This window comes from Linepithema humile, chromosome 7, assembly GCF_040581485.1.
Source record: "Linepithema humile isolate Giens D197 chromosome 7, Lhum_UNIL_v1.0, whole genome shotgun sequence".
NCBI lineage: Eukaryota > Metazoa > Arthropoda > Insecta > Hymenoptera > Formicidae > Linepithema > Linepithema humile.
This window is the reverse complement of record NC_090134.1, coordinates 19741998-19756197: the sequence shown is the minus strand read 5'-3', so window position 1 is coordinate 19756197 and position 14200 is coordinate 19741998. Positions and strand designations below refer to the sequence as shown.

The following is a 14200-nucleotide window of genomic DNA, read 5'->3' as shown; positions in this document are numbered from 1 at the left end:
TATCGGTCCTAAACTGAAATTTCATAGTCCAAGGAACAGTGAGTGATCTTAAGACATCACTGTTCGGTTCTCCCTTCGAGTATCAATCAACGATCCCTGCAATCAAGGGAGAGCAACGGCGAGCGAGAACGTCTCCATGGGAATTTCGAGAGGCATCCACCACTCAATTATCTGCCACCATACACATTCAAGATCTTATCGATCTATAGAGGTCTCTATTCGAAGGAGGACCAACAAGAAAATTCTGCGAACGTCTAGAGCTCAACTTTCATTTAATAGATAAAAAATACTTATCGGTATTAATAATAAATCCTTATTAGTTTTATCATGAAATAAAAAATTCAATTGAAGAACATAATAAAATGTCTATTCATATAAAATATCTCTTCTATATTTGCGCTTATCAGATAAATAAAAAATTATTTTCTTATGTTTTGTTTCTAGAAATTTTATCGAAATCGAAAAAAAACATCCATTATTTCCTTTATATATTAGAACTGACAGAACATATTAACGCGCCTCATGGTTCAAACGCAAACAAGTCTGTCAGCGTCCAAACTAGAATTATCTGCATTGAATATCAGCAAATGTCCAGTATGCAATTCGATTTCATTCGGCCCTGAATGATTCCGAGCAACGGCCGTGAATGCCTAATGAGTTACTGTTGTTCGACGTTGACATACTATCGGTATTCCACGTAACGGCATCATTGTTATTCCATACAATAGTTTTCGTGTTGCATTTGATTCACCATTTGACATTCTCATATAAATCTTAAGATTCTCTGACGCGCAGAAAGGCGGAAGAACTTTCGGATTTGGTACACTTTTATTACATTTCCAACCGCTACTTCGGAAATCAATAGAGAATTTAATTATTATCTATCAAAAACCTATCACAAATCGTAAAAAAATTTTTTATGCAATAGAATCTATAGAAATGTTTAATTTTAATTTTAATACTTTTATGTAGCTATTTTGTTTTCATTATTTTCTTTCGCGATCATTGTCGCATAAATTGTCATTAACTTGTCGCAGATGCTGCAGTGATGGACAGCGAGGGCACGTTAGGCCGCGGTCATGCAAATGGGGGCCGTGGGCTGCGCCGTCAGCGGTCCCTGGAATGGAGAGAACGGCGCGGTTATGGAGCTAGTGCCCAATCCAGCAGCGACGATGAAGATAACGCACGTCACGCGGTAGGGCCCGTGTCGAGCTCGTCTGTTACAAGAGGCGCGCGTAGTCCCGGTCAAGTCTTTGCCTCCATTTTGGCACAACAATACGGCAGTAAGTGAAAGTCTAATATTTAAACTTAATTCTTCCATGACAAGCAAGCATTTAATCATCTCTGTATATTATCTCCGTCTTTTATTTATCTCTGCGTCGTGCTTTGTTAATTTTACATTTCCGTTCTATGTAAAACAAAACACGTGCTAACGAATAAACTGACAAGAAAACAGGCTCGTTACATTGATACACGTTGCATTTATATTTCATACGTGTTATAAATCTGCCATAGTTCTATGTTTGTTACATCCAACGGAATGGTATACGTGTATATTTGCAATCGTTCGAATCTATGCCGAAAACGTGATTTCGCCGACCATCATTTCCGTTGTTGATTTTATATCGATATCTACTTCTGATCAATGATTGATCCTGTTTGCATGGACAAATCCTGTTTGCAATGGCAGTGTAACATTATGATATCCATCCAACATAATTTTTCATCGCGAGAGATACGATTTTAATGCATCGATACGCCTCATAACTTGTTTTATTAAATTGCAGAAAGTATATTTATTTAACGCTTAACGTCATTTATAAATTAACATGAAATGTAAATCAAATAATTAATTTTATAACAGGAATAATATAGATTATAGATTTCCATTTTATAGTAACAATAACTAAAAATATTGCATTAACACTGATTAAAGATGAATATAGCATCGAACAATGCACAAAATTTTTAATAAAATAATAATTGATTTCGTTACGTAAAAGCAGCCTCTCACCCTCTCCTTCTCCCTCTTCCTCCACCCCCTCTCACTCAATATTTCGTTAAACACTCGTTAAACACTGCGAATTGATGTAACAAACCATTTCTTGAAGATTTGCATTCAATTTGATTGTTTCCTGTTATCCTGAGTTTCAATTTAAAAGAACATTAACGAGAAAAATCTGTAAACTTAATGAGAAGTTGCGTATTTTAACAAGGATCGCGAGACTTCCAGGACAGATTTTACGCATCGATGAATGCAACGTGCAAATGACAAGGAACGTTATCAACTATTCTGTTATTAAGTCCGATTGCGTGGCGTGACTTTCGTAACTGCTTTAATTGTGGCGCGTCAGACTAAAGTAAGTTTTTTTTTCCTCTATTTGATCCGGTATACCAATAACCAAGTTTTACGTACCTCGTTCATCATATTCCATCAAACACCCGGGAGCTCGCCCATTCAGTTCGCTTCCCTTAATCTCGCCTCGGCTTTCCACCAAACGCGTAGATTAAAGGATTTACGAAATTAGTTTTACTTCCTCGCGTCGTCTACAAGCACTGCCGGATATTACGTTCGAAGACCAAAATCAAGATTGCCGCGCGCGGCAACCTCCTTCTAATATAATACCTAATATAATGGGCGAGCACTTTGAAAAGTAAATGAAGCCTCGCGAACAATAACTTTCACGGTCGTACGCATTATTATCCAAAACAGCGGACGACGTTTCTTATTTGATTATATCAATATTGTTTCGCACTACGATATATATATAATATATATATATATATAGATGTGCTTCGCACAACGTAAACACATTTTCGCTCTAATAACGAATTGAGTTCCAAATAATGCAATAAGCTGGCATAAGTTGTCTCGTATGGTATTCGGTTATCTGTTCCCCTATATTTCTTCGTCATCTCCCTTGCTCCGAAATTCCCACGTTTCATCGATTCGTCTTGAGGTTGAGCAAAGTAGGGAACGTTGCGCACACCGATGGTAGAGACGAACTCAATTAATACTGATACTCCGGTTTATACTACATTTCTTGGTTGCGGTATCAAACAAGAGAAAGAGAAAGAGAGAGATAGAGAGAGATAGAGAGGGAACAAGAGAGTAAAAGAGAAAGAGAGAAGAGAGAGAGAGAGAGAGAGAGAGAGAGAGAGAGAGAGAGAGAGAGAGAGAGAGAGAGAGAGAGAGAGAGAGAGAGAGAGAGAGAGAGAGAGAGAGAGAGAGAGAGAGAGAGAGAGAGAGAGAGAGAGAGAGAGAGCCCGGCAGCCCACCTCACGTCTGTCTGCATTTGTTCCAATTCACTTGCTGCCGATTACCGCGCTGCCGCTCCGCGCCGAGTCCACCCCGATCTCACGTCGTCGTTCTACCCCATTTTCATCCCTATTCTCCCATTTCCTCTACCCCGTATCTGCACCCGATCCCCCTTCCTCGAGCCCATCTACCACTCGACTCGGTGGGCACGGCGCAGTGTCACGTAACCGCACTCGAAATGTATCGAAAGAGGCGATGTACCGACAACGTAACGACTCGCCTTTACTCGCCCGCAGCTTCCCCATTCTGTTTTCCGCGCGCCGGCCTCCCCGCCCGCCTATTTGATACGCACTTTACTGCAAATCGATATTATGCAAGTTTCCGCGACGGTGCAATCCACGTTTTCCGCGTTTGGATTTCGTTACGAGCGGAGAGATGACCGCGCCGGCGCTATCGCGCAATCTCGTCATTCGTTAATTTATCTCTCGTTTGCTGGCAATGCTTCCGTCATAATTAATGACGGAAAGGCGATCGAGAATTTTATTCACGACACGTCGTTTACACAGCACGGTGCGCGATAAATATTAAGATTTTAATCGTTTCTGAGATAATCACCGATATCGATGATAAACTGCCGCGGAAATAATCCGATAATTGCAATTAAAAACGCGCGAAAATGTAATTGGCAATGCGAAGCGTCGTGAGTCGTCGACAGTTCAGTCATATTTTCCATGTTATTCACGTATTTCGCCGTAGTTACGAATGCTTCTCAACAGGCATATAGATGCCGCGTCATTATCATCTCTATGATACAATGGAAAGAGATCTCCTTCCCTGCCTTCTTAGCGCGGATCAAAATACCTATTATAGCTTTCCGCCAGACACGAAAGGAAAGTATCGCCTCTTTATTAATGGTATCCGATGTGTCACGTTACAAGAGGGCCAAAGCGTCGATATAGATGGCAGCTCTTAATCTCCGTCCGCACAGTCATCAATATATTGATGTCCGGACCGTGGGGGTCTTCCTTGTCCAGCCTGAACCAAGGTGGCCTAGACGTTATATTGTCAGCTCATTACACCGGCAACGGTTCATATCACGCTTTACTACCTTCCGGAAAATGTTGTTGTCCATCGAAATGACAATGCGCGCGGTAATCTCACGTATACGATGACGCTGTGGCACGCTACACGCGTTACTCCCAAGAGATTATATAAATTGGTAATTTACGTACGGCGAAATAAATACGATAGCAGTTTCTGGGATTATTACGCGAGTGCACGCCTATCTGTTTATCGAGCCGTTCCATTCGCGCTGATCAAATATTGTTTATACGTTATTCAGTACGTGGATATTGATACATTGATTCATATATGTCTATTGTTTCATATTTCGGGCCAGCTTTTGCCGTGATAAATTCCAAAATCGATACAAATCGCGTAATCGATCAAAAGCAACGCGTGCGCCGCTGTCGTTTATGAACTGGCGCAATGCAAATCTTGAGGTTGCAATCGCGCGGAACGTATCATCGATATATATTTGTGTCAAATATTTACGAAAATCACCGTAACGCATCGTTACGTTCCCGCGGTTGATTGGGAACGTGTTATGGGCGAAATGAATAAAACAAACTCAAAGATATCGCAGCGATGCTTGTTCTTATTAATGGGTGCGGCAGCGAAAACTAAAAGCCGACTGCTTTCCCCAGCTAAAATTTGAGATCTTCTAACCACGCTTAAGCTCTCCATCTGGCCTCCGCGCATTTTCAAGTTACTATATACCACGGACTCTTGGCCCCGATGTATTCTCAAGGATTTCAGAAGACCGAGGTTAAGCCATGGATAAATTTTTAATGGTCAGATGGAAGTTCCAGCTTCGCGAAGTAATCGTATGGTATACGCGAGATATCGGATAGAGAGATTAGCGAGTTTAGAATTCACGAAGATATAACCAAATCGCTACAGTTCGAGTATAACCAAGTCTCGGTAAACTTATAAATTTCTTCCATGTTCACGCCTCTCGAGGTTTGCATATTATAGCGATATAACAAATGTGTAACATTGGAATTCTCGTAGCATTTCTCTTATTATTTCAAATGAGAAACAAATTGAAACGGAATTGATTCGATGTTGCTAATATTCTCCGAGTTACTATCTGCACGCAAACGTTATTAAGAGTTTTAGGTACGAACAAAGATTATATAATGGAATCCTTACTCGAGTGTAACGGCATATATGTGGGAGTTGGAAACTCTAAGACGCTAACGTACGGGATTAGATATCTGGAGTTCTCGCAACGGGCCTGGAAAATGGGTTAAAGCAACAGTCATTAGAAGGTAATGCGAAAGTTTCGTCGAAAAAGAAAGCTAACGGTCTACCGTTTCCACTTATTCCATCACACCAGAAAGTTGCACACTAGCGAGCGTCGTAGCTATCAGAAGGAATGAATAATTTAAAGATGTCGGATCGCACGACTATCGGGATTCACATGTCTGGGAATCGCTTTGAACGTCAAATTACGAGGGGGAGGTTCTCTCTTCGGGCGATCGCTTGAATAATTGCGTTACAGACAGTCAATCCATTTAAATCACTCTATTGCCGACAAATGGTTCATTAAAATGCAGCGAATCGAATTCCTGTCGCGCCGATTGCGTAACGTAACGGGAATATTCCGATAAATTTTAATAAATCTTGTCGATGAACTTGCTGCCGCGCCGGTCGAGAACAGTCGCTAACGTGTTTGCGTAAAAACTAAGTTCACAAAATATTTTTCACATACGCTTGTTTCGATCACTATTCTATTTTTTTAGAGTCGCACAATGCTCTATTATAAAATAATATATATATTAGATGGTATTTTTTTATAATTAAAAATAAAATTTATGAAATGTTATATATCTTACAATTTATTAAATCTCTATTGGCACAAATAAAACTAGATTATTTTTATATATCTATAACATCAAACCACAATTAAAATTAAAATAAATTCCAATTAAATTATATTGTTTTCAACATCGATTAAACGTTTCTATGTTAGGCGCGTAACTATAAATGACACAATATTCTTTGCTATTGTGTTCATTTTAATTAAAAGCCAAGATTTAATTCATTTATGCTTTGAATGGCAAAAATATGCATGTTGCAACGTGTAACCTGATACTGTGTAATACAAAGTGTTAACATTACGTGACCTGAGGTTCGGCAATATTAGCATAACGTAGAACCAAGCTGAAGAGATACGTAAGGTAGGCCTACATGACCGTAAGCACCAGGACACAAGGCTTGTGTGCTTGACTGAATGTTCTCGCTCTATATCCTGCACCAGGCGCCACCGCAACATGGTCCGGCACGCTGTGCCAGTACATATGTACGTGTATACATTACCAATAAATTTTCGTACAAATCCTTCCCCCACTGCCTAACATCCTATCGCGCAATAACAGTACCTGTTGTCTCGTCCTTAACACCGCCGTCACGTGAGGTGTGTAATTATAACGCGCTAAATGATACCTCGATTATTCACGTAAAAGCGATGTTCGGAATATATGCTCTTGGCATTAGTAGTGATAATAGCTTATCGATTGATTAATAGTCGTATCGATTAGATGTTACGCCCTGTTAGAAGAAAACGAAGTAGTGTAAATCAACGTTCAGTCATACGCGTGCAAATACACGTCCAAAAAAAAAAGCCTTTTTATATTCTTATAATTATATTAATAAAAAGCAATAAAGAATGTCATATTTGTAAATTATAATTTATCTTTTGGGAAATTTAACTTTTTAATAAATATTAATAACGTTATAAGATTTGTCCATTGTTCTTACACAACAACCAAATTACTCTAACAACACACAAATTATTAACCGGATACGTATCTCATCTTACTAACTCCTTTTCCTCCTATGCTACAGCGCTTGATCATAGAGCTCGTTTCAGGATTACGTACCGACGGGCGACCCCGCCGTAAATATCACTCTCATTTTACGTAGACGTGGCTTCTCATCGGCAAAATAAACACGCCGGAGGTAAAGTTACCCTAACGAGGGAATCGTGCCTCTTGATTTACTGAAAATGATGTTTCCCTCTGCTTATTATTACTGCGTAATCAAGTCGCTTTCTATTATAACGGAATAGAAGAATCGCGATATTGGAATCCCACGCTCTTGAAGATATTGAATTTTTTTAACAATCGTAAATTGCAGGCATATAATTGTTCAATCATGCTTTCATCAGGATCAGATAGAAACGCGATGCATTTCCTGAGAAGATAGCGATCACATTGGTATTATATTTACTGTATACAATTTGACATTTACAGAGCGATTGTTGGGCAGCTTCAACAATTTAGCTACTGACACAGTTTGATGGTATAATAACGAATATCTAACACTATCGCGTATTTGGTTACAGGAGAAACCGAGATAGAGTGTCAAACACCGCTGCAGGCAATTAATAATGGCTAACGATCTATATACATGATTTAATGAAACGCGTTATTACGTTTCGGGACTCAATGCAAATATCTGAATGTCCATCCGAAAATCGACCGGTGCCACGCGTTCGCACAACTACGATACAGCGAGAAATGCAATATGCCCACCTCAATATTCAAAATTGCTTATACGCATCAAATATAAAATTGTATATTCCGTAACTAACTGTACGGCCAATAATGTCATGAATCAAAAATCAAATATTGACCGTATTATGTTCGATAAAAAAAACGTCCATCTTTTTCTATCACTCCGTTGATTATTTAAGTAATTTATATGATTTATAATTCATCGTCGATTAGCCGCGCGGGTAAAGACTGACGGCGAAGTTTTACCGGGCAGATCAGTTCGCCACTAAGTCTGTCGCGCCCAATACTCGCGAGTAAATGCCGTCGATGAAGGAAAGAAAAAGGAAAAAGAGAGGGGGGGAAAACAAGCGTGGTACCCGATACCGGGTTTCTCATTATTTTAAGTGACTTCAGAGGCAGCCCGGCGTGTATATGCGCACCATATATCACCACTTGCCACTCAGCCCTGCAGTATCGTATAATCGAGTTGTCAGGCAAACTACCCCTTACGGAGAATGGGTCTACTATCGTTGTCGCCGCCGCAGACGCCACCGACGCCATAGTAGTCGCCTAATGCACGCGTTATTACGTTACGCGCATTTAAAACTCCCCTCCTATTAGCAGTTTGCCACATCCTCTGTCGTCTGGATCGAATCCAAAGAAGATAGTGGCACACGAGACGACGCAGGTGTAACTTAGTTGCGTCACGTGGGAGGATTTAACGCTAAGAGAGCTATTGTGAATTATCTATAATGGTGCACTGATTTTGAAAGATCTCTGTACAAGAATTATTATAGATACTCTTTTTATATGATAGTATAAACTTCACCCTTACACTAATTATTATTTTCATGAAATCTTTTATGGATACTTACATTACACTGTCAAAATGCAATATTTTTGCGAAAAAATGTTTTTTAAATATGCCTTCTAAGAGTTTGTTGATCTAATAAATTAATATAATTTCTTCTATATCTGTACGTTATGATACAAACAATATTCTAGCAGACAAGTTAGAGCGAATCGATATCAAACTGGCGATTATCTAGACTATTACTACACATTAATCGAGATGTTCCATTGTAGCGATACGCGTCTACTGTGCGGGCAAATTGTTTCAAGCTGCAAATCTACCGGTATCGTCCGTCGCATCATCCCCTATTACTCGTGAGTCGGTTTGTCACTTATAGTCGCCGTGCCCATTTCTGCGGTCGCATATCTCGTCAGATGCATAAGCAGCACTGCTATTATTCGCTCGCTTTGAAGTCCTTCGAATACTACTGAATTAATTCCTAAAAGGATACGCACTGCGTCGGGCGCTCAACTACCGGCACAATCGTCGCTATTTAACACGAGTAATTATATCGAGATAATTTTACGACGTTTAACGTGCATTACCGCCGTCCAAATGGATTTGAAGCGCGGAGTAACTCGCAGGTATCGAGCAAACGTTACGCGATATCGAAATACTCGAGTATGTCTGCGCCACTATCTCGTTGATATCGTTGCAATGAAAAAAGAAAAAAAAAAGAGATATAAATCGCTTCCTAGAACGAGAACACTCTAGAGGCCCGAGAAATCCGAGCGAAAAGCCGATAAACCATGCTGGTTTTAATGAACTTTCATTTTTCCGCGCGAACCTTTGGGAATACAAGAATAAAAATTTTATTTTCGTGTAAAAGAGACGGCGGGATCGAGTCGAAACGTTACTATTTATTATTTTTGTTTCAAATCTATTTGTAGATTCATAAAGAAACCGAGTAATGTACCAGTAAAATGTTTAATTAATAAACTAAGATTGAAAAGCAACGACATTAAATAAACGTGTCAGCTTTTTATAATACAAATGCAATCATTACTTTCTATGGCTTTTAAAAAATCTACATTATACGTATTAATTTTATTCAATTCTTATCCGCGCGGATTATATTCGTGCACGTTTTACATAGTAAAATGTTAAATGTTCACGGGGGAAAGCCCTGGCATGCGATTACACGATCTGCCCGGTGAACATCGACAAAATATTGCAACGGACCTTAACATCGGAATAATAACAACGCGAACCGCACATCCATATTCGTTTTGCGGAATAAGGGCTGAGCCTACCTAGCGTAACTCGTGCGCAAGGTCACTTAATAATGCAGACGGAGAATGCCCCTAGTCCCGGAACACCATGTGTAAGTCATGATTAATATTTCAGTTGTCGACCAAGAGGTTGAGGCAAAGAGAGGGGGGCGGCAGGGTAGGAGTCGGGAGGGAGGGGGGGAGGGGGGGGACGTCCGGACTATGAGGGTACCGACGGAAGGACTGACCATTGCAAAAGCGTAGGAGGTGCGCGAAGGTTTCGTTGTCCGGTGCGTTGTTAATTATTCGCAAAGGAAATTAATGCGATCCTTGCAATAATTTACACCGACCGCGGAATGAATGGTGGCCAGACGGAATTATTCACGCTTCGTAGATCATAATTTCGGGCGTAAGGTTTTAACGTCTCGCGTGGAGATAACCAAGATGTCGGCGGCTATTACTAACAATATCTCTAAAAGAAGCTACCGCCTGTCTTATCCATCTGACGTAAGGAAAATGTGCGAGCGGTGCAATGGGAGTTCTTGAGATTAGTATAAAATATACGCATCTGATTTAGTGTAACGGTAGACATACTCTTATGCCGCTCATAAAGATTATTAAATGTTTTAAGCTAAAATACACTCGGTTAAAACGACGTATACTTAGTTTTTGTTGAAATTCTCGTTAATTACATCAGAGATTTTCTTCGGGTATGTTATGATATATTTAAACGAGATAATTTTGATCCGATTCAACATATTTAATATATTTTTAAATAATTTTATATATTTAAACTTAAATCTGATTCTACTTATTCAAAGTAATCCTTATCGGTTATTCGTGCTATTTTAAATCCGATTAATAAGAAAACCCACCCGACCAAAAATATTGATAGCTGATATTAAATTCGATAAAAGTAATTCAATTCAATGTTATTTTAATGCAATGAAGATATTCATTGAATTCTACTTTTAATATGCCCGTTAATATGTGCTTGAGATGTCAGCTAAATTTAACACAAATTAAATCAAAATTAATATACTATATCAAAGTTTATACATATATAACGTACAGTTGTACAATAAATCGATACTTCGGAATAAAGTTAACTATGTCATTATATAATTTATTGTTAAAAATAGAAAATATCTATTTTATATTTATGTATATATATGATTTAATCTTTTTTTCTTTTTCAAGTGATAGAATAGCATTAAAGTTATTTTCTCTTATTTCAAGATATATCAATAATCTTTTATTATTGCAGCTTAATGAACACTTCGTGAAGCACCTGTAGAAAATTACAATTTTACGTAACGAAATGTCAAAGCAGAACATTAAGGACTCTGTAGCAAAAAGCGGTAGACCGCATGTAGTTGAGGTCGTAATGAATTTACCGCGGTCGCTCTTTAACAATGCGCATCTCACTATCGCGCCGCTGTTTCGCCGCTAACGATAACCCGGTAAAATACGTTCCGAGCCTGGCGTTTCCGCAGCGTAGTACTCAAGGCTTAGATTTTCTAATCTGTTTGACACATTGCTTGCTACCACAGAGAGCTTGAGATTGTTTTATGTCAGAATGGATTTGAATTACGTGTATTAAATAAATTTGTACGAGTTTGCAGATTTTTTTAAATTAATTACTGCAAATAATTCTTTGCTGTGTGAGTTTTAATATTGTTTTTTAATGCTAACTATTGCATGTATTCTCAAAAATCAATCAGAGTTAAATTAAATAATTAATTTTGAAAACATACGTATATATTTCAAAACATAATAATGAGAAAAACATCTGCAGGAAAAATACATATTTCCGCGTTTTAAATTTCGATTACTTAAATTGTGTGATAATATTATTGTAAATGTATATTGAATAAATTCAGTGCATATAAACAACGTCGATATATTTTCAGTGAGAGATAAACTTGCTTGAATTGACAATTTAACGTTGTATCCATGGCAATTAGAATATTGCCATCGTTGTTTGTATCTTAATCTCGATGTTGATATCGATACAGTGAGTTAAAATATGAGTGATGCACCAAGTTAAAATATAAGTAATCAATTGATATAGTTAATTAATTGTAGCTTTAATCATAACATTGATGTGCATGTACAATATTGATATTTTTATAACACATCACAAGAAGTATTTAATTCTTGTTACTAATTCATTGCATATTAACCGAAATACCTACAGAAACATTTGTCTATTACTGCTTGTAATTAATTATTATGTGTAATATAAAAACATTTGCTATTAAATTTCATTACGTTCTTCGTTCATTATAATCCTTATTTATATTAAAGCAGACTCTACTTTTTTCTATGAAATAATATTAAGAAAAGAAGAAGTGAAAAAAAAGCGCGGAAACTCGTGATAGAAAGTTTGAAGCTAGGGAATCCACCGATGGTATGCTATTCCGCACCAACGTCGTCAATAACGGGAGATATCGATATGTAATTCCTAGTTTCAAGGATGATGAGAAAAGTTCTCGTGCCGTTCATAAAATATATATAACGAATATACTATTCATTACTGTCGAAGAAGGGACTCAATGCACTAGTAGCCGATCGCATGAGAAAAACAAAACATTAAATAGATAGGAATACTGTAGCGAACATTGAACTTCGAACCCTCGTCGTCGACTACGATTCTGTTTTCTATAAGCAGAATGAGAAATGAGGCAGATGATATCAAACTTCATGGCGTTCTTTCACAAGCAATTGGTAGGAAAGTTTCGTATTAATGTACATTTGTTATTGCCAACAGACAGTTCTATTATTCTCGATATTATCTGATTGATTTGATCTAATTAAAACAGTCTACTTTACGTTAACTAATTTAATAAATTATTTAATAAAGAATATAATTTATTATAAAAATATATCCACATGTAACAGACTGTGTCAAAAGTGTTTGATTACTACGTTAATTTATACTATTTTCATTAGATGAAAAAATTTGTTAAATCAGCCAATAAACATTCTATGAAAGTGCCGATTTAAAATAAAGGTGTGTAATATGCGGAGAAAAAACTGATAGGGTGCCAACCGCAGATTCCATTTGCGCTTGCATAGTCGCCCGTATCTTTTCGCCGAAGGTTCAAAGGCGAAAAATTGCGTACACTTCCCGATCGCCCCAAGCTCTCAGACAAATACTAAGTTTCTTCTTTGCTAGCGTTCATGTAGAACCTCCTTTGATAGTATATAGAAAGACTCGACTACCGCCTTTATTCCTGTCCGCCTGAATGGAACAACGTTTAATGTCGAAACTGTACCGTACATTATCTTCGTATTCATATCTTTCTTTTTCTCTACACATTCTATACTTTCCAAATAACAATTTCAATAGATACTGTAAAATACCGAGTGTCTCATATAATAACGGCAAATTTTAATTATTTATCAGTTCAAAGTCCGACATTCAAACTTACATACCAGAAATTTTAGCTTTGAAGACTTTGCGTGATTACGATCGTACCATTTACAGTTGCTATTTTGATTGGTGTAACTGATCGTAGGCTAAACTCGTCGCATCGTTTTTCAGGAATCCCGTGGGATTCCACATGGTCATTTCTCTGTCCCTTTTTCCGTTTCAATGGCAGTATTGCCGGTAACAGCGGTTGTGTTTTTGACCCAACGTTTAATTCTTTTAGTCTGCTTGGACGCAAAATGTATTAAATTTTATTCGTTAACATTGTATGTCTCGTTTTACAATGTCAGCCGCTTGTGACAAGCGGCAGTCAAATTGCTCATTACGATAAAACTTTGGTACCTTTTTATAAAATATCATCGCGTTAACTCCGCGGTGATGTGACAGTGAAAATTTTACAGTTTAATGGCTGTCATATCAAAAATATTTCTAGTGCAATAAAATATCACGTATTTAAACATTTATTATATGTATTACTTACTATATATATATATATATATATATATATAAAATATTTATTGATTAAATGTTAAAATATTTAGAGAAAACTAAAAAATATATATTATAACTACTAGAACAATACAGGCGCGCGCACTTATTATAATCATTTAATAATTATCAAATCTAAATATTTTAATAAATTTTTTTTATTTTAAATAACCGTCAAAATAACCTTCGCTCTCAATCTATTAAACTATCAGAATAATCGCCATAACCAATCAGCGTCGCGGAAAAGCATCAACAATACTTTCGATACATTCGAGTATCGATCTTTCATGCCTTTTTTAAGAGTGGATATTCGACAAATTTAAGCATTTGTTTTTAGTTTCCTCTAAATGTTTTTACATATTTAATTAATAAATATTTAATATATTATAA

At 37.4% G+C, this 14200-nt stretch overlaps 1 protein-coding gene and 1 long non-coding RNA gene across 8 annotated transcripts in view; one reads left to right on the top strand and one right to left on the bottom strand.

Annotated features, from left to right (window-relative positions):
• Window positions 1–14200, top strand: part of Ten-a (tenascin accessory) — a 482645-nt gene that overhangs the window by 195943 nt on the left and 272502 nt on the right. For all 5 annotated transcript variants that reach the window (XM_012360546.2, XM_067358589.1, XM_067358590.1 and 2 more), the window contains one exon: window positions 1038–1283. In XM_012360546.2, coding sequence (XP_012215969.1) covers window positions 1049–1283 — 235 coding nt within the window. In that variant the 5' untranslated portion in view covers window positions 1038–1048. The remainder of the gene's footprint in view (window positions 1–1037; window positions 1284–14200) is intronic.
• Window positions 1–14200, bottom strand: part of LOC105668286 (uncharacterized) — a 182976-nt gene that overhangs the window by 100101 nt on the left and 68675 nt on the right. The gene's annotated exons all lie outside the window — the stretch shown is intronic.